The sequence below is a fragment of the Trichoderma aggressivum genome, assembly GCF_033847375.1.
Source record: "Trichoderma aggressivum f. europaeum strain CBS 100526 chromosome Unknown scaffold_001, whole genome shotgun sequence".
Classification (NCBI taxonomy): domain Eukaryota; kingdom Fungi; phylum Ascomycota; class Sordariomycetes; order Hypocreales; family Hypocreaceae; genus Trichoderma; species Trichoderma aggressivum.
Window position 1 is genome coordinate 614540 of NW_026946367.1, and position 22744 is coordinate 637283.

Consider the following 22744-nt stretch of genomic DNA (forward strand, 5'->3'; position numbering starts at 1 on the left):
GATCAACCTAATTCATCTTCTTGGTCTTTTTTTTTTTTTTTTTTTAGATATCGACGCCTGTACTAAACATTGACAGGCGATACGTAATGCCTAATTGTTAATCATTAATCCGTAATGACTACTTGTAGAACTACCAACTGCAAACAGTAATGCAAAGTGCAAGCAACAGCAAGGCCTAGGTTGCGATACATGGCTCACCCCAATCTCTAACCTCATCATCAGACTTGGCTACCTTGGGCAGCGTTCTCGTCAGACTTGACACTGGCATCCTTGACACTGACAGACTTGACACTGGCATCCTTGTTGGCCATCTCCACCATTTCTTGAATGCTCAATCTGCGGAAGTGCTGCTCGTCTCGAACCCGGCGTGTGACATATCCAGGCGGCACCCAGCGGGCGCTCTCCCATGCCACAATGTCGTGCATACTGTACATGATGTCCACGCTCTCTAGGCTGAGCAGCGAGGACTCGTACAAGTACATCCAAACTATGGAGGCGGCGGCCAGGTTGGCGCTCGCCAGGATGAACCCAAACGCGTAGGACAAGCCTCTATCGGCGTGTGGGGTGAGGAATCCGATCAAAACTGCAACGATGGTCAGTCGCTTTTGTCGAGTATCTGTAATGTGTTGTGAGGGAGGGACTCTTACAATTGCCCAGCCAGTTGGCTGCTGTGGCCAACGAGGCTTGTTTTGCACGCGTACGTAGAGCAAATGTCTCGCCCATGACAACCCAGGCAATGGGACCCCAGGTAGCCGCAAATGAAGCAATGAACATGCAAGATGACAGAATCATGACGACGCCATAGGTGCTCGACGGTGAGGTATGACGACTGGTCGCGGTGCCAATGGAGGCAAAAATCATCAACCACACAGCTTGCCAAACTGCACCGAGGATAAGAGGCCACCGACGGCCAAACTTGTCAACTAAATAGACGGCGAGAAAAGTAGTGGCAACATTGACTGCGCCGAGAATGAGCTGCATAAGAAATGGATCCTTGATGTGGGCAGTGGTGAAGATGGTAGTGCCGTAATAGAAGAAGTAGTTGATGCCCGTCCATTGTTGTAGAAAGTGAAGGCCCATACCAAGGAGAGTGCGGTAGCGCGTCTTGGGAACTTTTGATCTGAGCGAGAAGCACTCAATCCACGAAGCACTGCCACTCTGGCGTTCCAATGCCAAAACCTCCCTCATCTCGTGCATATCGTTCTCAACGAGGACATTGCTGGGATCCTTGCTCTTGCCGCGAAGTCGTGACAGCGATTGGCGGGCCTTTTCCTACTTGCCCCTGCCAGCAAGCCATCTCGGTGATTCTGGTACAAAGAATATGCCAATTCCAAGGGGTATGGAGTACAATGCTCCCATACCGATGACGAGACGCCATGTGTCGCTGTCCTCCTGATGGCGGCGCATAAAATAGCAGACAACGTTGCCGAAGAGAATGCCAATGGTAATGAGGAGCTGGTATGAGGCGACCACGGCTCCACGAATCTCTCGCGGAGCGCACTCAGATTGGAACATAGGTACGCCCACAGAAAGGTTGCCGATGCCGAGGCCAGCAACAAATCTGCCCATGGTGAGATGGATCCAGCTACTTCTCGCCGTAACTTGAATGGCATCTCCCAAGATGAAAATGAATACCCCCAAGGCGATGCTCTTTCGTCGTCCAAGCCAGTCTGATGTGCTATGTTTGAGTGCTGGTCAGATATCTGTCTCGCAAAAGGCAAAAGAAGGCAAGGGAGAGAGAAAAGGAACAGATATGGAGTTGGCTTACTACGCGCCGGCCAGCGCGCCAACGAGGCAACCAATGCTGAAGAAAGAGACAAGAAGAGACTTGATTGTGGGTGAGCCATCGTTGAGGAACCGCTTGACAAAGTCGTCGAAAACGATGGTGCCGGAGATCTGACCGATGTCGTAACCGAAAAGGAAGCCGCCAATCGACGTGATGATGGCAAGGAAAAGGGCATCGAAGCCACAGTCGGCCCCTTTGACCTTGATCGACCTGTTGGATAATAATGTGTCAGTATGGGGGAAAGCAAAGTAAAGATGGATATCTGATAGAATGAGGCCTCAGTTGCCCCAGAAAGTACTCACAGGTCCCCAAACATGATGGCAAGTCTGAGCTGACGCAATAGGCGGGCTGGTCGAAGTTGAGAACGGAAGAACGTGGAGATACTGATACGAAAGCGATGCCCCGGCTCCGGTGGCAAAATCTTAAGAAACGATTGATGCTCGAGAAACGATGGGAGAGCTGTGCCCTGTAGACGAAAGAAAGAGTAAGAATTTGTGCCGATGCCACTAAACGTAGCTACGCCTCGACGAGGCGGCTGCGAGAAGTGAGTTGAAAGTGAAAAGACAAACCTCAGCAGGTGGATGAATATCGGACTGCCTTCCGTACGAAGAAGGCTCTCGGTAACGAGGGAACTTGTTGTGTTGTGCAGAAGGAAAATTCCGTGGTAAGGGAAGCTTTGAGTCAACTTGCCCAAATTTTGGCAGCTTATCGCAACTGCTTCTGAGCCACCCCAACCCTTACCTAATCATCCAAACACCTGACTTCTACAGCATCCTTTGCCATCGAACCAATGGCAAGTACATGTACCTAAGCACCATGGAATAAATGTTCCAGTCAGGAGCAAATTCCAGCAAATTCCAGCATATATCCCTCCCATTGTTACCAACAGCCTCCTGTATCCGAATTGTCCCTCTATCTCGACCGAAGTATCTGACCTCGAGCGTTCTCGGGCGGTTGATGATTCTTCCTGGATGACTCGGAATGATACTGCTCCCTCGATAATTTGGAGTTTGTGTTTGGGTTATCAGATTATCGGATGCCTGGTAATCTCATCGCATATTGTAGCCACATACTCGTCTCGTGACCTAACTCTAAAGTTCGTAGCACTGGCTGCACATATAACTCCTATCCAGCCAGCAAGTTTTCCATTGTAGAATATGCGTGCCTCTTCGGCGAGATTGCAGGATTCGCCAAGCTAGTTTTGTATTGCCATGCCTCGACGAGGCTGTGATATCTTGAGCTCCAGTAGTAGAAAGGAAGCCTACGACCGCTTGATTCTAAAACTCGTGACACTGATGTCAGACTATTCGTCTTATCGTCAATCTTTTTTCTTGATCATTGTTCGTAGCAGCTATCATAGTTTTGCTTCTTTTGGTAGTCTTTTGAGGATGGTTCGTTGTTTCTAAATGTACTAGCATTTGTTTGTTGCATCGCTATCATCATATATTACATCTGCGGAAAGGTCCATTGTTAGTAAATACCTCCCAATGGTAATCGGTATTTGCTCTGGCTACCAAACCTTTTGCCCGAGAACCTACTGTACTCACTTTAATGCGAACGAAGGAGGTAAAGCTGGACCGACTTACATCTGGGGATGACTCCTCTTGGTAGCAGGTGTTCTTTGTCCAATCCCTTTCTCTTCACTCTGATCCTATGGCAAGACAATTGGCAAGTGGACTTGACAGACTATGTCAGTTCCCGTATACTTGGATGAAATGAAACAAGGACAAAGGGGAGTATCTGCCAATTGGGTTACAAGAAGAACGGAATGAATAGTTTGCCCGCAAACCCACAACTCCTTTGAGTATAATTGGCCAGGGGAAAATGAATAGCTCTCCTCGAATCTATGTAGCACCCACCCACCACACCACTGGATCTGTCAGCAGCCGTAATCGCTTCATCAGTTATCCTGAATCTAACACCACCATGGAGGCAATTCCCCCTGAACCGTGACCAATTCGTCTCATACCGAGACCCGAAAATAGAATGACTGCAATGCATACCCAGATCATTGGCTTCACCTAGCTAGCACATTGAGGCGGAGACTGTAGACTGACCACTCCAAAAACAAGTATTGCAACATCAACCACTGACATGGTATCCATGGCGTGAAAAACCCCATCGAGTCGCAAACTCTTCCGTCCCGTAAGAGTGAACGTTAACGACATCCTTAGTGTATCATGAGGATTACGTACCCCTTGCAAAAATACGAAAGATCCGACAGGGCTGCTCAGCCAACCCAGACAGAGGGCGTCATGCTGCAGACGACTGGCCATTTGTCCAACGCGCTTGCTATCGCCGAAAGCCCTGCAGCCACACAACCCCTTCCAACGTTTGGTGGACTCAGCTTCCAGTTGGCTACTCGTGTCTAGGATGTGGAGAGGCTGTTTCTTTCTTTAGCCATCAGATATAACCCTGTCGTGTGGAGATGGGCGGGCTAGAACAAAAAAACGGGTCGAGATTCTGCCTTTGCCTTCGGTTATCAGTATTGACGTCTATTCTAACACAAGAGAAAACATCGGGAAGTTGGACCGAGAGCCCTAGCCTCACTAGTTTCAAGGTTAGCTGGGAACCTAAGCTTGAAAATATGCAGCTTGCGGATACGGAACCGAAACAAGGCTCGGAGAAGAATCCGCCTTTGCTGTTGCTCCGGTAGTTAAAAGCCAGCCTGCCAAAGAAGAAACAAAACTTCTGTCTCAGGGAGCCCAGGACAAGACGACTGTGGCTCACGTCTATACAAAGAAATAAACGCGAGGGGTGGTGTATTATTGACCAATTGACCAACGGCCACAATTGCACCCTTGCCGACATCAAGAGGGAGAGGCCAAGCTCAACCCTTTTGACGGAAAAGCACCCCGCTTCGCAGCATTAGGCGGTGGCTTTCAGAAAACATCGCTCTCGTCTTCAGGCGCCAGGCATTGCCGCGGTTGACGGTTCGAGAAACTCAGAAGCTACCAGGTACGTAGGTAGAAAGAGGGCCCGGATGTTTGTTTCAGAAGAGTGGATGAGACTATGTCCGACGATGGATGACAGTGCATGAGCCTCCAAGTGGGAAAAAAAGAGCCGATATGGATAGCGTCAAGCCGTGATCCCAGCTGAATGCCGGAAAATTTAATTCACCACGTCCATCTGAGCAGTTTGGGCTGATGTCGGGCTTACTCCAAACCCGCAGGCCGGATCCATCAAATGCATGTGTCTCGCTCGGCTTCGTATCGGCTTCAACAGCGGTTCTGCATCTGCATCTCGTTACTGAGAGAAGGCGGTGTTTGTTTGAAGCAAACCACAACTACCCAATTGGACGACAGGGGTTTTGGGTTCTTACGCTTTTAGGCCGCCGGGCACATGAAACAGCAACTCTAGCTTAAAATTGACGAGATATGGGGCCGTGAATCTCGTATTCTGCACAGCCAGATGACGTCCCCTGCTGTCAAGCCACGTCTGTGGTCTATGGGGGAGACAGAAGCGTGGGGATGCCAACCACCAACCATCTGGAGTGTAAGACCAACGGGAGAAGCCCTGGCATAGCAGGGCCAGTTTGGTCCGTATCACGTCGGATATCTTGCGCTACTCCGGACATTGAGCAGCTAAAGGCAGACAGAGACGACTCGTCCGTTAGTGCTGCTCGCCCGATAGTGCTGTTCGTACTCGGAATTACTTGCCGCACTCATAATTACACAACATGATTCGCCATCATACATCACGGAGTCATGTAGATGTCAAACGGCGTTGCTCATGATTCGTCGCGGTTTACAGCGAATGAAGCTAGGTTCCCGAAATCTCAAACTGCATTGAGAACATGACAAAGCTGGGTTGTCTTACCCATGTAACCAAACAAATGACTCGCCCTATTCTTCATTCAGCAGGCCTACGTAATACACAACACACATTGTGATTCCAGCTAGATCATATCAAGCCCTACCGCGCCTACACCGACTAGGAACCTCCCTTGGGATAAATGATTAATGATCAAAACAAGGTAAAAGGATAAATTTGGGTCTATCAGGGCGCCTAGATAAAGAGCCTCATGGACAACTATGCTAGTGTTATCAACTCGTATATGTTGCGAAATTTCGAGCCGCAGGCCTAGAAGTCCTATATTGAAGACCATAGGAGCAACTGACTGGCCCGTCACGAACCAACCGCGGGGTTGTTGTGACAGTGACTTCTCAACATGCATGGCAGGGCAAGATAATCGAGTGACGGACCATCGGTGACGATGTATGTCAGAAACCGCGGGACGAGCTCCAGTTTTCCCCTTTGGGGCAACAGTCATCCATGTTGAAAGAAGAAAGCGGAATAAGAGACTCAGATATATGCTTGCATGATAGTTTTCCTTCAACTATGTCTGATGGTGCTCTCCTAAAAGGGACTATAAAATATGAGTTAATTACAAAGCCGCCCAGCATGGTGTCGGACGGCACCCGCCGCAGTATATTATCCAGCCCAACCACTCTCTTCACGCATAGTCTAAGCCACAATCTGGCATCAAACGGGATCATACGGAATAATTACAAACTAGGCTAGGTTACATGTCACTCCTAGGAGTTGCTGTGACTGCATGCCGGGAGGCGAATCGTGCCCGCTTCTGCCATGCTACCCACGTTGGCTCCTTCAATACGAGTCGACGGAATACCGTTGTTTCCAGGAGATAAAACCGAAAAAGCGGACTCGTACTCTATTTTTGAAGAGTCTCATACGACAGGTTCAAAAGTGGTACTAACAAATTTTGTGGTGATAAATTGATTCACAGTTCTGAAAAGCCTTTTCATTTTTTCGTCTCTTCATCACACTCTCCTTTCGCTTCAATACCTACTCCCCCTTCGTTTCTTCGGCTTGAAAAGTTGAAACTACTCCTTTTATAATATCTTGTTTTGTGTTTCTCAAAAAGTCTTTCAAATGGGCCTCCTTTCGGCTCTTAGCGCTTTCTTTTCGAAATTTCCAAATTTCGCCCGCAGGCCAGGCTGGATTGCTGCGTACCCCGACGCTCTCCGACTCCATCGTTTCCCTACCGAAGATGAAGATGGCGACGAGGAAAACTTGGGTCGTCGATTCAAGTCAAGGTTTCGCCTAAACTTCAAGATCATTTTCCTACTTGTAGGAATGATCACTGGCACGATTGTCTTGGTGAAGCTCTTCGATCCCGCTCGCCTCAAAAGCCTCACCCGCCCACAAATATCATACTCCTCGTCCGTGGTCCCAATGTGGGCATCATCAAACGCCGAGTCTGAAACCACTCCCGTGCTGGGAAAGGCGTCTTTTGACTTTGCCATGTACTTTCCTGCCCAGGGAAACAACTTCTTCCCCCTTGTCGCGTCGTACAACGAAGCTCCCCGTCACCGACCGAAGACGCCGCTCTTTGTTCCTTTTACGAGGAACAATGGCATGATGCGACAAACGATTCTTGGGTACATTGCGAGTGGATGGCCAAGAGAAGACATCATCATCATCGACAACAGCGGCACAGCCGATGCCAACAATCTGAAGCTGCTTTCGCCAGATAACCCCTTTTTCCTCGACTACGACTTGTTTCGATACAGATATGGCGTTTCGATTCTACAAACATCGGTGCTTCTGAATTTTGCTCAGATACAAAACTTCATGCTGAGGGTGGCCATGGCTCGCCACTGGCCATACTTCTTCTGGAGCCACATGGACGTCGGAATCCTGAGCCACGAAGAAGAGACACCCTACACGTCGTTTTACGAACGCGTCCTCAATGTCCTCGATGACGCAGAGAAGAGCCGAGTTTCAGGAAAGAGCAAGTGGGCGGCCAAGTTTTTCAACTTTGACTATCTCACCCTGATCAACGTCGAGGCATGGCGACACATTGGCCAGTGGGACGTGTTTATCCCTTACTACGCTACGGACTGCGACGCCTACGGACGCGTCAAGATGCTGGGCTATGCCATTGACGGGGTTCACGCAGGACACATATGGGATGTTAACAACTTTGTAGACGACCCCGAAGCAAGATTCTTCCCACCGGCTTCTCCACCAAAGTCTGGAAAGGATGACGACTCTGCCAACCACACTTCCGAAGACAACGCACCGGGCTCTGCGCGATTCCAGGCTCTAAGGGAGGAGCTCCAGAAAATCCAAGATGCTAAAAATAGTGATTCCAAGGGCCGCAATACATGGCAGAACATGCAAAAGGGAGGCAAGGGAGAGCCATGGACATATGACCCCAAGGGTTTCCAAGTTGCCTGGTGGGAAATGGCAGAGGATGGACGAAAGCTGTATAGGCACAAATGGGGAGAGGGAGGCTGTGATCTATTCGGAGAGAAGAAGACACTCGAAGACATGTGGAAAGATGTAAAGGAAGAAAAATAGGGAATGGATTTCTACCGGAAGCACGATGGAGATGTGGTAATGGATTTTTGGATATATGCGGGCGGTAATCTAGGTGTATCTTGTTTCAATGGATTTGATCTACGTACAACAACAAACGCTTTATTAACCTAACAATAAGAATGATTAATGACTCCTGATGGGCTGTAAATGTAACCAGATATCTCGAGAATCGCAATATCTCAACATCTCATGTTTTCCCAACACACTTGCATGGGTACTTGATCCTACTGGAGTGATTACTGATCCTCTTACCGATGACCCCCACCATAGCGGTTTACAATCTGGAACTCAATAAAAATCAACAACCTGGAAACTATCACAAATATTCTAGACCGAGGATGTGACGCTACGGACCGAGTTAACTGCTGGATACACGGCTAACCACACTTGTTTTGTGCTAAAAGAGGAAACTGCATGGGTTCCGTGAGACAACCTATTCGGCGGTAACTGAGTCCTAGAGACCACACGGCCAAATAAAGATTCACCAATCTCGCTTGCAGGAGACAGAGAAATCAGATGTTGAACCGTGATGGCCTCTGGACATGCATTAGTAAGGTAGTATTCTCTACACCTGATTGGGTATTTGGTAGCCTGGACAGTAGTATCTCTTGTATGTTGGACATGCCCATGTATTGCCTATAAATAGGCATATCTCTTTTCTCCCTGGACAACTGCTCCGTACATGGGAAAATACGAGTATCGGAATAGTACTCCGTAAGTGTGGCTGTGAAGGGCTGAGCTCGATGGCAGGGTGAGGGCGGTAATTAACCGCGAGGATGTTTGACACCAGTGACTATAAAAGCAATGAAACAGAGTGGCTGTGTACCGGTCATGCATAACGGGCCGGGAAGAGAGAGCCAATCAATGCCAAGACGGTCTATGGCGGTTAAGCATAGAAATATTCTTCCACAAACCTACTAAGCAAGAAAAAGCGCGGTTTCGAAAAGGGTAGCTGATCAGCTACAGAGTGCTTGCATTGGCGATTGACGATCCTGGCCCGTTTGCCTTGCCTTGGCTAGACAGATTCAAGATTTCAACTCCACCAAACCAAACCAAACCCTAGCTCCCCTCTATTGTAGGAGTACTCATTCAAACATTCAATTGACAAAATGCCTCCCGTTGATACCCAAAAGAACAACTCTGGAAAGGCAGCCCGTATGATAAGATGGACATGTGCTGTCAGAAATCCTACTCTGTTGATTGTGACTACGGGCCAGCATTGGCTAGAGAGAGAAAACACAACCCTGGCGCAGTTACGCAAACAGAGGACAGGCTGCGTCATCGCCTACGAGGCCGAGCCCACTTCAGCCGCGCCCGAAAGATTCGATAAAAGACAACGGATCTCTTCAATTTCCATAGAGAAGGAAGCAGAAGAAATGAATAAAACCAAAAGCGAATTCATTGAGACACACACTGTTTGAAGCCTCTTTACATGTTTTTCCACAGTGACTGGTCAAGGAAATCGACATCCCGAGAGCCGGATAGACACAGAGAGAGCAGAGTAACCAAAGAACGCTTCACAAGAGGCCTCCTTTCCTCTTTAGTACAACCCCGCGACGACCGAAAAAAAAAGCAGACAACTCGGCCGCAAAAAAAAGGGCATCATGGACGGCCGCTCAATCAGCTCCCTCACAACGCTATGCTCAGGGATATCGCAGCGGGCCATCTCGGGCGGCTATGAAATCCAATCTCTAGTCGGGGGCCTGGACTCGAGCCGGCAAAACGTCTCACAGTTGTTGTCGTCGCTGGGCAGCGCGCTGCAAGAGCTCGGTCAATGGGCTTCGAAGCTGGAGACGAGCCTGGTCGCCTCGACGGTGGCGATGCTGGTGCAGGATGGGTTCAAGGACCTCCTGACGACGTGCGATGGGACGATGACGGTGCTGCACAAGCAATTGATGCGGCTGCAGGCGGACAATGCTGAGAGAATCAACATTGACTTCTTGGTGGCGTATTATCAAACGATCAAGGCGAATATTAGCCTTTTGGAATCCATGGTCGATGTTGTCCAAACGTAAGGCTGAATGCTCACAATACTACGGGTGAGTTGTGTTTTTGGGCTGACCTTTTGACAGAGACGACAAAGTCGAGCAGGAGGACAGGTTCTCGCGATTAAAGTCGAATGATCTCATCGTCGTGGTGGAGACTGTATCCGAGACATCAGCAGGGCAAAAGAACATCTTACTAGACGTAGGAGAATCACAGGCATCCGCAAGCAACAGCACTTCACATGCGCCAAACGATGTCCAAGAAGAAGACGAATCCGCTGAGCCACCGCCGTATACCGCTCAAGTCGAAGCCGAAATCGAAACCGAAGCTCAAGCTGAGACACCACCAGCAGCGTCATCATCTTCCTCAAGTCCTCAGGCCTCCGGAATCTCATGGGGCTCAGTTTTCAGAAACTCGTTCAAGGCAATAGCGAATACGCTCATACCTCAACCAGGCCCTTTCGTCTCTGCTCTCTGCCAAGCCGCTTCCATTGGCGACATCCAGCAAATCGCAGGCTTCCTCACCCAAGGCGCCAACATCAACGGCCGCAACGAGAACGGCAAGAATGCGCTGCAGTGCGCCATCCTGGCCGACCAAGAGGACGCCGCCCGTCTGCTTCTGGCGTCGGGAGCGAGCACTTCTGGCTCCGGGTGGTCAGGCATGCCACCGCTGTTTCTCGCAGCCTCAGTAGGAAACATCAACTCGGCCAAGATGTTTCTCGGCAAGGGAGCGAGCATCGACGAAAAGAGCACGTCTGGCCAGTCTTACTTTGTCGATGTTGTTTCCTCCGGCAACTTGGACGGCATCCGCTTCCTCCTCGAGCAGGGCTGCAGCGCAAACACAAAGAACATTAGCGGCGAAGCCGTCATTGCAAACGCCGTGCGGAAGAAGCAGATGGCCCTCGTCGAGCTACTTCTCGAGTTTGGAGCAAAAATCACTTCCACCGACATCTCTGGCCGTAATCTTCTGGCCGTGGCTCTCGACAAGAAGGATTATGACATGGCAGAGCTGCTTCTGAAAAAGGGCGCAAAGCCCAATGCCAAGAATCTGTCGGGCATGCCACTGCTGGCAGATGAGATCAACAACAGGCGGCTCAAGACGGCCAAGCTGCTTCTCGACTGGGGCGCAGATCCCAACACCAAGGACTGGCACTCGCAGCCCGTCTTGCTCATCCTCATCAAGAGCTCCAAGATAGCCGCCGAGGACAAGATCGACATTGTGCGCCAGCTTTTCGCCAAGGGGGCCAACGCAGACGTCAAGGACTGTTTCAGCAAGACCCCCGCGATTTGCTATGCCGTAGAAGCTGGCATCTCAGAAATCATCTCCCTCATGCTACAGAACGGAGCCAAGACGACGGAGAGGATGCAAAACGGCGATTCTCTGCTCAAGTACGCCATCGACCACGGGCGAAAAGACCTCACCGAGGCGCTCCTCCACTACGGAGCCGATCCAAACTACAGCGTCGGAGAAAATGGCGTCAAGCCGGTGGTGCAGGCCCTTGTGAAGCAGGATCTGGACATGGTACGCCTGCTCCGGGAAGCCGGGGCTGACGTAAATGTGCCAGAGGTGCAGGATGTTGCGAGGGCATTGGCCAGGGCTGAGGTGTATGAGGCACTGGGGATGCCGGCCCCTATCGAGGGAGACCCTCCAAACTACGACACTGCGATGAAGAACTAAACAGAGGAAATTGGAATCAAGGGAATACTTTCATTGGGTTTGGTCAAGCGTACATGTTTGTTAGAATTGGATCAGCATAGCGTGTTATATCATCTCTTTATTCGTATCTTCTTGAACGCCGTATTCTACCGTAATTATGCGTCTATATAAAGGACATGCTTGATCTCTCTACTATACAACTCTGAAAGACAAGGGAAAAGAAAAACAAAATAAAAAAACAAAGTGCCGCCATAATGCTCCGCTCACAAACCACTGATAACCTGCTTCAACCACCACGAATGAATCCTCGCATCGTTGGTCAACTCAGGATGAAAGCTCGTCCCCATGATGGAGCCCTGGCGAACAGCAATGATATCTCCCGCATCACCCTTGGTGACAGCAAGCGAAAGACCAGCCTTTGCCCTCTCGACTCGGTTCGCAAGTCTAGCCAAGACTTCAACCTCGGGCCCGTCCCCATGGGGGAGAACCTCTTCCACCACGGGGGCACGAATGAAGATGCCGGGAAATTGCTCAGGGTTGGGGTTGCCTTCGCCAGAGAGGAAGGGTAGTTCGACGGGGGTAGCAAAGCTCTCCATCTGGCGACCAAAGTGGTTGCGGTGGACGCGGACGCTGAGCCCGCCGATGAGGGCCTGGCCGCCCTTTTTGGTGCCGTTGGCTTCGTCGCAGAGGAGGATGAGGCCGGCGCATGTTCCCCAGACGGGTTTCTTCTGGACTCTAGTACATCATAGTTAGCATGACATATCACGAGAAGCTTTTGACGACAAGTCTTACTTGACGAAATCACGCAATGGCTCCAACAAGCCCGACTGCTGAGCAACAAAGGAAATAGTGGTGCTCTCGCCACCGGGAATCACCAGGGCATCGCATCTCGCGAGCTCCCCAACGGTGCGCACCTCGACGGCTTCAAAAGCGAAATCCTGGGACAAGATGCCCGCGGCAGCCCGGTTGAGCAGCTCAATGTGCTCGGCGAAGCCTCCCTGGAGGGCGAGGACGCCGACTGTGAGGGCCATCATTTTCGGGAGAGGATGAAGCGGACGATGAGGGAGGTGAAGGGAGTTATGCATGCATGTGAAAGCAGTTGTTGTTGTCGTTTTTGTTTTTTGAAAGTTGCTTGTTGTAAGCAAGTATCCTTTATCGCCCGGCTGACTTCAATGACTGTAATTGATAAGAAAAGGGCGCCGGTAGCCGGACTGGCGAATGAATTTTTTGGTGGTGGCGGGGTGACAAGGATTTGATGGTGGCGTTGAACTGTCTGTCTTGGGGTCAAAGTACCTCGATTGTATTCTATGCACGGTAAAACTAGTTGTTACTTGGAGAGCATGGGAAATACAGCATGTGGCTCAGTCTAAGTCGAAATAAGCAATACCTGTGGTCATGAGTTGCACATGCACATGGAGGTTCTGAATCTGGATCCCACGGGTATCAATTGGCTAATCAACGAGGGGAGGCTATCGACGGCAAGCAGCGGTTTCTTGTGTGTACAGTATACACCGAGTACATGTCGTTGAAAGAAGAATAGCAAAAGGACAGGGCCCTACAGTAGCATCGAAACCGCTGCAAGACTGGACTCATGCATGGCCTGGGGATCGTTAACATGACACGCCCTGTCACTCCCCCTCGCTAGCTCTGCATCTTGTCTTCGTCTAAAGGGGCGCCGGTACATTGCCATGATGGGGTTCTGCGTTCTGCCTTGCTCGTGCTGCTCCGCCATCGGGATGTTTCGGGCGGCGGGACTGCCTGATTCCGCCATGTCGTTGCGTATGTATGCTCGATAATACGACTCGAACAGGAAGAGGAAGAGGTTTCGAGATGACTCTCCGCCTCGTAGCGCCCGATACGCAACTTACATGACGGAAGTGCAACTCCGGAGATGAAGACGCATAGAAATCAAAAAGTGCTCCGCAACATGCAAAGCAACTGCAATGCAAATGCAAATGCGCTACAACGGGGTCTCTCTCTTTTGGCGCCGCATCGACCTGCATGAGGCGCCCCGGAGTCGCCCAAAGAGGCCAAGCCCCTGCTGCACCGCGTCAAGCCCAAGGTGAGGCCGGCGGACCGGAATCACAGTTGAATGGCCTGTTCCAGTCAAGCCTTGCGCTGTTCCGGCCATCTTGGATTCGTGACTAGCAACTGAGATCTCGGGGGACTCAATGGCGCGCCGCTAGGGGGGGCTCTGACGGCACTGGGACAGGCTTCTAGACGTCCAGTGCCTTTTGATGGTGGCGGTGGTTAATAGATGGCCCGCCGTTTACGTGATGGCTCTGCAAGCGGGAGAGTGTAGGCATCTTTGTATGTACAGGTAGGTATGTTGTGTTGGTGCCTTGATACTTTCGCCCTCCCGATGACATGTTTGACTCAAGTCTGATCTTTGTACTCTACTGTCCACATACATTCTAATGAGAGATTGAGTACTCGTATAAACTGCCAACCCATCCATACACACAACAAAACAACTGCAACTTTTTTGATTTCCCGATGCTTGCCGCCACGCCCAGCCATTCACGGGCTATTGTCCCACCCCTGTACATAACCGTTTACTTACAGCATCTTCCTTCACCTTTGCCCACTCTGCCTTCAAGGTTGTCTCTCTCTCCCCCCGCTCTGCTGCATCATCACAAGGCTACGGCCGGCATCCAAAATTCTATACAGGATGGCCGCATGTCACAGCACAAGTCCAGTCAAGAAAGAATCACCAAAATTCCCCCGTCTCGGCTCCGTTTTCGCTTGCTCCGCAAAGGAATGCGCGGCGCCCGCCTCCGCCATGCATCTGCTAGTCTCGACGGGCCTGGTAAATGCAGGTAGCACGAAGCATGTGCCGATGTACTCCGTGTGTACCTCCTAGGAAACGCTAGAATTGCAAAGTAAGAGCCGGCGAGGTACTTTGTAATATTCGTATTTTTTTCTTCTCTTGGCTGCTCCGTGGGTAAGATTATACGGAGTACTTTGGCAACTGCTAGTTGAATAAATTGACTCAACTTTTTTTTTGCTCCTTGTTGCCCCGCCGCCAAGTTCCCGGATTGCCCCTCATATATTGAAGGCATCGCCAACCTCAACACAAAACTTCTTGTCCAGACTTGCAAACCACTCAATTCGAATTCTTGATACCCTTGAGACAACTCTACTTGTTTGTGCTATCCCATACCGTTGAGGCTCTCTGAAGTAACTCTTAAAGTCTTGTGCTAACCATCTCTCCTCCAGGTTCTCTCCAAATCTACCCCTCCATCCAAAATACCATCACCGTCATCGCCATGACCAACGACGCCTCTACCAACGGCTCTGCTGCCACCCCCGCGACCACCTTCGCCCTCAAGGCTGGTCTCGCCCAGATGCTCAAGGGCGGCGTCATCATGGACGTCACCAACGCCGAGCAGGCCCGCATCGCCGAAGAAGCTGGTGCCTGCGCCGTCATGGCCCTCGAGCGAGTCCCCGCCGATATCCGCAAGGACGGCGGCGTCGCCCGCATGTCCGACCCTGCCATGATCAAGGAGATCCAGGACGCCGTCACCATCCCCGTCATGGCCAAGGCCCGCATCGGCCACTTCGTCGAGTGCCAGATCCTCGAGGCCCTGGGCGTCGACTACATTGACGAGTCCGAGGTCCTGACGCCCGCCGACGACGAGAGCCACGTCGAGAAGAGCCCCTTTGGCGTGCCCTTTGTCTGCGGCTGCCGCAACCTGGGCGAGGCCCTGCGCCGCATCGCCGAGGGCGCTGCCATGATCCGGACCAAGGGCGAGGCCGGCACCGGAGACGTTGTCGAGGCCGTCCGCCACATGAAGACTGTCAACAGGGACATTGCTCAGGCCAAGGCTGCTCTTGCCGAGGGCGGCATCGTTCGTCTCCGTGAGCTTGCTCGTAAGCTCGAGGTTGACGTCGAGCTGCTGCGCCAGACTGCTGAGCTGGGCCGTCTCCCCGTTGTCAACTTCGCCGCCGGTGGTGTTGCCACGCCTGCTGATGCTGCTCTCATGATGCAGCTTGGCTGTGACGGTGTCTTTGTCGGCAGCGGCATCTTCAAGTCTGGCGACCCTGCCAAGCGAGCCAAGGCCATTGTCCGCGCCGTCACTCACTTCCGTGACCCCAAGGTCCTTGCCGAGTGCAGCACCGGACTGGGTGAGGCCATGGTCGGCATCAACTGCGACGCCATGAAGCCCGAGGACAAGCTTGCCGGTCGTGGCTGGTAAACACGCCCTATTATATGATTAGCAAGGGAAAGCAAGAGGAGGAAAAGCAAACGTGTGGTATATAAAAAAGCAAGAGACAGAGGAGGAAAAAAGACTGGCACTGAGCCTCAAAATGTATCTATTCTACTGTTGGATTCGGCGTTGTGGACTTTTTGTCGCTTTGGGGTGGCACCTAGCATGCTGAACATCAAAATTCTGAAGATGCCGTCAGGGTATGCAAACCTATTGAGCATTATACAGCATAGCACGAAATCTACATTTACTTTTTTTTACACTCACTTCTGTCACCGGGTCAGGGTTGGGGTTCTCCTGAAAACTGAAGTCTTTGGGAAAATGCAGGCCGACAAAGTGAGAGGGAGACAAAACTGCCCGCTGCCAGCTGGCCGTACTTCCACCCACGCAATCTATCATGCGCAGCGCATCTTTTTTTCTCCTTGACTCAACTCAACGCGACTTTACAATGCGAGTGGTCATGTTTTTCATTCTTCTTTGCATCAAGCTCGGGTTCCCCAAAATCGTCAAGTTCTACGAGTTCCTCAAGAGCTGCTTTCGACCTTTTCGCCGCAATCCCAAGTGCAAGAGGTGTGTCTGCTCTCTTCACTACCGTGCTTTTTTTTTTCTCTCCGATTCCACCCCCTTTTGAAATTCTGTGCCCCCGTTTGACGTTGGTTTTCCTTCCTTCAAGGAAAATCTTGGCGAGAGGAAATTGAGGATTCTCATCTTTCCATGAGCGAAACAGTTCTCTCCCATCTCACCATGCTCTTCCCCTTTCTCGACGGACTCTTCATCTACATTCTCAAACTCATCCTCGTCTTCTTCATCAACATCGTCGCGCTTCTTCTCGACATCCTACTCTATATTCTCGAATCCTTCTAACTGACCCTTGCACCATCAGCAAGAAGACCAAGACCGTTCACTTCGCTGAGCCGAAAAAGAACGTCCGCATCGTCTACCAAGCATTGTCGCGCTACTTTTAAGCCCAAAGCCCTGCTACTACGCTCCGCGAGAACGTCTCAACGTGGTTTGTGCATCCCGATCTCCTCCTTGACGCTTTGGAAGCTAACTCTCTTCAAACCCAGATTTGTTTCTACTTCTGCCAAGCACCTCTTCGTCAACCATGAGATTCTACAATCGCACCGAGGAGCTCGAGTACTACCGCAACAGCATGCGTGGTCACCCGCCCACCGATCTCGAGTTTTGGACCTCTTTGTTCATTGTGTGCTCCTTCTTCAGCGTCATCATCGTTTGCGTGATGTACCCAAAGGGAACTTGGTTCCAGTGCGTTTCTGGAGCTACTTTGCTCTATCTCTTTGGTCAGGTGGTGGTTAACTATGTTGACTGCCCCTAAGGCAGCTCTGGGAAGGGGGATATACTCTCTCGATGCTGGTAACCCCAGCTTGAAGACGAGATTGAGGGTTTGCTAAGGTTTTTTTTTGGAGTTTCGGATCTGGGATATGCAGTTGATTTAATACAATCTGCTTAACATACTATCAAGTCCATCTCGCGTGACTGCTTTTTTTTTCCCCTTTCTGACTTAGTAGGTAGGCGTACCCTCCACTCCCTCTTCTCTTGTCTCGTCTCGTTGAGCTTCCAGCTTGCCACTTTTGATGCTCCATTCTCAATTCCATCTCAGTCTTTGAAACATGAATTTTTATCCATTAGCTCTGACTTTGGAGTTGAGAGCATCTATCGACCATAGTCAAGGCATTTGACTTCCAAGAAAGAATAATTATTGCCCTCCTAAATTTTATCCCATCGCTATCCTTCTCTGGCCAAGATATTCTCGCTCCGTCCCTTTTCCCAAACATGCTTTGCACTTGCGTCGTGGTTCTAGGCATTTGGTGTTGCTCGCTCGTCTTCACTTCAACTCGTGGATGGTAGAGATTGTCAGTTTCTTTCTGTTGCTCAAACGAAGTTTGGAAAATTCGTCCATTGCCTTGGCCGATTCTTTGCAGTGACGCCGCCTGAGTACAACGAGAGATTGAGAATCCACGCTGGAGCAAAGTTTTGCGTCGAAATCAGAGACAACTTTCTCCCTACATGTCGGAATCAATGCTCAACTTCCTGATGAAATTCTACCAGAGAAAATTTGGCTTTAGAATATAATGCAGACCCGCGCTCTTGTGGGTATACACAGAGGTAAACCTGCTCTCTACAATTCCAGGGCAAATATCACACGTGATTGAGGCACAAGAAAAAGTTGTTTTGAATATTCTTTTGCAGTATCTATTCTAGATGTTCCGACTCCCCCAATTACATGCGACCTATCGAAGAGAAGCAGTCAGCGATCGGAAACTTGAAGTTTAGGTCTAGCACTACCATCGAGAAAAGCACTGGTCAGAGGACCATCTATATTTACATTGCACTCATTGTGATATCGTATGTTTGGTTGTCATCATGCCATGATTGTGGGGGAAAAGAAGAAAAGAATACTCACTAGGATGATTCACCTGAAAGGCGAAATGTTGAAGTAGGCATCTGCCAACGAATGTGCTAGAAAATCAGTCAGCTACTGGGAGACTAGACAGTGAAAGAGAAAAGAACAACAACAAAAGGTCGGTCAGAAGAGCCCTCACTGTGTATTTACTGTAATAATAGTGCCATGTAGACAGGCGACTCTACGTAAGCGCAGACCACTGGTCGCGCGGCTCGGTGTAATCACTCCGAAAAATAAAAGAGAGAGATAGAGAGAAGACACTTACCAAAGGGCACTGACTAGTGAAGGCTTCCGTGAGACTCCTACTGCAAAAAAAGAATCAGCCATCAGGAAGAGAAGACCAAGTCAGAAAATCCCATGAAGAATATTTTCTGGTCAGAAGAACCTAAATCTGCCGGAGGAGAAGAATCTCCTCCAAACACACGCATCTTGATATTGTGTTCTTGATTGTAATCATCCCATATAGTAGAAGGGGAGGGGAGAAACCGACCGAAAAAGAGTGAGGGAGGCAATTGTGTGGAGCCCTGGTCAAAGCAAGTGGTTAGTATAGAGATCACCAAAAGAGAATTGACAAGAGAATATTGACAAGTTTCATGGTCAGTAGAACCCAGGTTTCGCTGCTTTGCAGTGCACTCAGTTGAAGTTGTGTTCTTTTTTGTAATCATCCCATGATATAGAAAAAGAAAAGGGACTTACCAGAAAGCAATGTGGAAAAGGAAGAAACCTTGAACTCAAGATGGACCCTAGACAAGAAAAGTGGCCAGCGGACAAATCCAAAGTAAGACATTGAAAAAGGAAAATGTGAGGGGATTCCGTATGGTCAGCAGTAAGTGGAAGCTGTTGAAGTGTTCCTCAAAGCGCACTCACTTTGCAATCGTGCTTGAGGAATGAAATCATCATCCCTTACGTGTAGAGAGGTGGAGGGTTAGGAGCGAGGGGGAGGGGAGGGGAACGTACCAGTATCAAGAACGAAAAAAAGCATTTGTCGAAACCTGTTTCAGAAAAGAGATCAGCCATAGAACAAGACAGATAAAGCCAGAAGATGTGTTCAAGGAAATCATGGTCAGAAGAACCCTGCAAGCTTTGTAATCATGCGTATCGTAGTTGTACTGTGGTACGTTGTTTTCTAATCACCCCATGGGAGAAAAAAAGAAGCAGCAAAGAAAAAGACTTACTATGGGTGCTCAGCGGCAGAGAGAGAAAGGAGTTCCTGTCAAAGAAAAGTTAGTGAGTGCTCAACGCCAGAGAGAGAACGGAGTTCCTATAAAAGACAAGTTAGTGAGTGTACAAAAGACGGGGAGTGGAAGGGGGGAGGTTAGTATAGTCGCTCAGAGTTGAATTTTGCCTTCATGGTCTGCTCTAGACAGACTCGAAAGAATATTAGACTCATCATTGGGACTCCCGCAAGAACAGACAACTAAAGCCAAACCAAGTGTGTTTTCATCAATGGCCGACATGAAAACATGGACTGGTTCTTGTGTAGCCTCGCCAACACACAGAGCACAGGTGAAAGAGAAACAGCTGAAGCGAGAGGCTAGAGTGAATCAATTTCGGCGTCAGACTGAAATTTTTTATTCCATCGCTGACGAGCAGCCGGAATGAACCCTATGTCATCATCCTGAGTGTGTATGTGTTGGGAAGAGGTAACACAAAAAGAAAAGGGACCCCCCGAGGCGGAACAGACGAACTGAGAAATTTCCGTTCTTCAGCACACAGAGCACAAGTGAAAAAGAAACAACTGAAGCGAGAGGCTAGAGTGAATCAATTTCGGCGTCAGACGAATGTTGTGATTCCATTGCCTTTGGAGCTGGAATGAACCCTATGTCATCATCCTGAGTGTGTGTGTGTTGAAGAGAGAAATGGTAAAACGAAAAGGGAAGACGAGAAAGGGAAGGTGATGGGAAAGAGAGAACAAAAGGGAAAAGAGGGAGTTGTGACAACTGTAGATATGCTCCCTCCAGCATACACAAGCACAAAAAGAAAGATCAACAACAGGCGAGAGGCCAGAGTGAAACAATCAATGTCAGACTGAAATTTTTTTTCCATTGCTGACTAGCAGCTGGAAACTGAACCCATAGTCATCATTCTATGTGACAGGTGTGTGTGGATGGAAGCGAGAAGGAGGTGTTGACAGAAAGAAAGAAAAGGCAAAGCAGAAAAACAGGCGAGGCTGAAGGCGAGGCTGAAGGAAATGCGAATGTGTCCTTGACACACAAGCACAAAATGAAAGATCAACAGCAGGCGGGAGGCCAGAGTGATTCAATCAATGTCAGACTTGATTTGTTTTTTCCATTGTTGACTCGCAACTGGAAACGGAACCCATAGTCATCATTCCATGTGACATGTGTGTGTGGATGGAAGAGAGAAGAGGTAGAGAGGGAAGAAAGGAGGTGTTAACAGAAAGAAGGGGAAAAAAGCAAAGCAGAAAAACAAGTACTGTGGGAGAGGGAGGCTGAAGGCGAGGCTGAAGACGAGGCTGAAGAGAATGCGAATATGTCCTTGACACACACACGCACAAAAAAAAGAAAGACCCGATGGGTCGATCAGTGTCAGACTCAATTTGTTTTACTCCATCACTGACGTGCAGTTGGAATACGGAACCCATGGTCATCACACCATGTGCGTGTGTGTGTGTTGGGTTGAGGTGGAGGGGGAAAAGTGCAGTGGGCGAAGAGGAAGAAGAGAGAAGAGAGAAGGAAAAAGAAGAAAAAGGAAGAAAATCGCGAAAATTGTGATTTGAGAAATAAACAAAGTCTTGCTCTGTTTGTGTCTTCAGCACCCACAGACACAATAAAGAAAGAATCAACAGAAGCGAGAGGCTAGAGTGCTTCAATCAGTGTCAGACGATAATTTCATTCCATGACTGACGAGCAGACGGAACTAGAACCCTAGTCATCACTCGATGTGTCTGTGTGTGCTACGAAGAGAAAACAGAAAGCAACAAGTAGAGGAAACAAATTGGAGGGGGAGGGGGGAGTGGTACAGGAGCGAGTGGAAGAAGGAAAAGAAATCACAGGGCAAGAGAAAAGAAAAAAAATACAGAAAACAGAAATAAAAACTAGGAGCCCCCGACCGCAACCAGAGCAACTGAAAGTTGAACTGCCCATCAGACAGAGTATTTGATTCCATTTGCTGACAAGCAGCTGGAAAAGAACCCTTTTGTCATCATTTGGGAATTGGGTAGGGAGGAGAAAATGGGATTGGTAAGAAATTGGAAAACATACCTGAAAGATGGAAGTGAGGTACGGAGGAAGAAGGGATCAGAAGTCACTGTGGAAGGGGAAGTGGAAGTTGGAAAATGGAACATACGATGGAGATGTGGATGATGGGTGGCAGCTGGAGATGGAAGATGGAGGTGACAGCTGGAGGTGGGAGTGGAAGATGGAAGATGGGAGTGGAAAATGGCAGTGGAAAATGGAAGTGGGAGGTGGCAGTCAAACTTGAAAAGTGAAACTGGGGCGGACAAACAGAAGTGGAAATGTGATTGAAATTGAAGAGATACTTACCCAAAAAAGAGGAGGAAATGACCAAGAAGAAAGAGAGGAGAGAGGAGGAGGAGGAGGAGGAAGAAGAAGAGAGAGAAGAGAGAAAAAAAAAGAGAAAAAAAAATCGCGGGATCATAGTATGGTTATCGTCAAAGTAGATCTCTGACTGCAAAACAGTGCAGAGTTCATTACGAAGAACCCTTTTCTAATCATTTTCCCAATCGTCAAAAAATGAAAAAAAAAAGCTGCTCCCTGTTTCCTCTTCCTACTAGGCATTACCAAAGCGAAGTAGGAAGAGGAAGTCAGTAGTCAGTGGACTCCAAAACGGTTCTGAGGGGAAGGGGGAAAAGACAAAGGAAATGACTTACCTGGGGACTTACCTGAAATCCGGGATGAAGAAAGGAAGAAAAAGAAAATCGAGAGAGCTCGGGAGAAGAAGAGGTTCAAATAGTCGTGGAAAACGGAGGAGTGGAGCCTACTGATCTGGCTGCCAGTTGCTGGGCCAAAAGTGAAAAATGGAAAATCGACACCTGCAGCTCGTCTGGCCTATGAGAATTCAGGATCACTGCTGTCACGTAGACAACGAGGAAACAAACGCGTGACCGGAGACTTGGAAAATGGGGCCACGGGTATCAGGTCATGCAGAAGTGAAGTTGGGGGGGGTCTCCTCGATTGATTATTGGCAGATCTCGAGGAGGAGAGGGGCACTCAGGAGATGAGGCTCCGTAGGCAAGCGAGAAAGTGAATTGAAGGTGAAGCTCGTTGCGTTGTGATGCTGTTGCCTGCCCTCGAGAATTGGGGGGGTGCCATGGAGGGAATTGGTGCAGTGGGATGTGAGGCTGGT

At 49.5% G+C, this 22744-nt stretch overlaps 5 protein-coding genes across 5 annotated transcripts; 3 read left to right on the top strand and 2 right to left on the bottom strand.

Moving 5' to 3' along the window:
• Positions 1-218: 218 nt before the first annotated feature.
• On the bottom strand, positions 219-2102 carry Triagg1_119 (uncharacterized protein; the record flags this gene model as incomplete). Its single annotated transcript, XM_062896188.1, has 5 exons — positions 219-583; positions 648-1272; positions 1315-1678; positions 1769-1996; positions 2089-2102. The coding sequence occupies 5 exons, from the start codon at positions 2100-2102 to the stop codon at positions 219-221; spliced, it is 1596 nt and encodes a 531-aa protein (XP_062760469.1).
• Positions 2103-6682: 4580 nt separating this feature from the next.
• Triagg1_120 (uncharacterized protein) lies at positions 6683-8116 on the top strand (the record flags this gene model as incomplete). The annotated part of the gene is made up of 1 exon (XM_062896199.1): positions 6683-8116. One exon carries the CDS (start codon positions 6683-6685, stop codon positions 8114-8116), a length of 1434 nt encoding a protein of 477 aa, XP_062760470.1.
• Positions 8117-9741: 1625 nt separating this feature from the next.
• Positions 9742-11800, top strand: Triagg1_121 (uncharacterized protein; the record flags this gene model as incomplete). The annotated part of the gene is made up of 2 exons (XM_062896210.1): positions 9742-10148; positions 10210-11800. The coding sequence occupies 2 exons, from the start codon at positions 9742-9744 to the stop codon at positions 11798-11800; spliced, it is 1998 nt and encodes a 665-aa protein (XP_062760471.1).
• Positions 11801-12042: 242 nt separating this feature from the next.
• Positions 12043-12813, bottom strand: Triagg1_122 (uncharacterized protein; the record flags this gene model as incomplete). Its single annotated transcript, XM_062896221.1, has 2 exons — positions 12043-12514; positions 12572-12813. The coding sequence occupies 2 exons, from the start codon at positions 12811-12813 to the stop codon at positions 12043-12045; spliced, it is 714 nt and encodes a 237-aa protein (XP_062760472.1).
• Positions 12814-15048: 2235 nt separating this feature from the next.
• On the top strand, positions 15049-15978 carry Triagg1_123 (uncharacterized protein; the record flags this gene model as incomplete). The annotated part of the gene is made up of 1 exon (XM_062896232.1): positions 15049-15978. The coding sequence occupies one exon, from the start codon at positions 15049-15051 to the stop codon at positions 15976-15978; it is 930 nt and encodes a 309-aa protein (XP_062760473.1).
• Positions 15979-22744: the final 6766 nt, after the last annotated feature.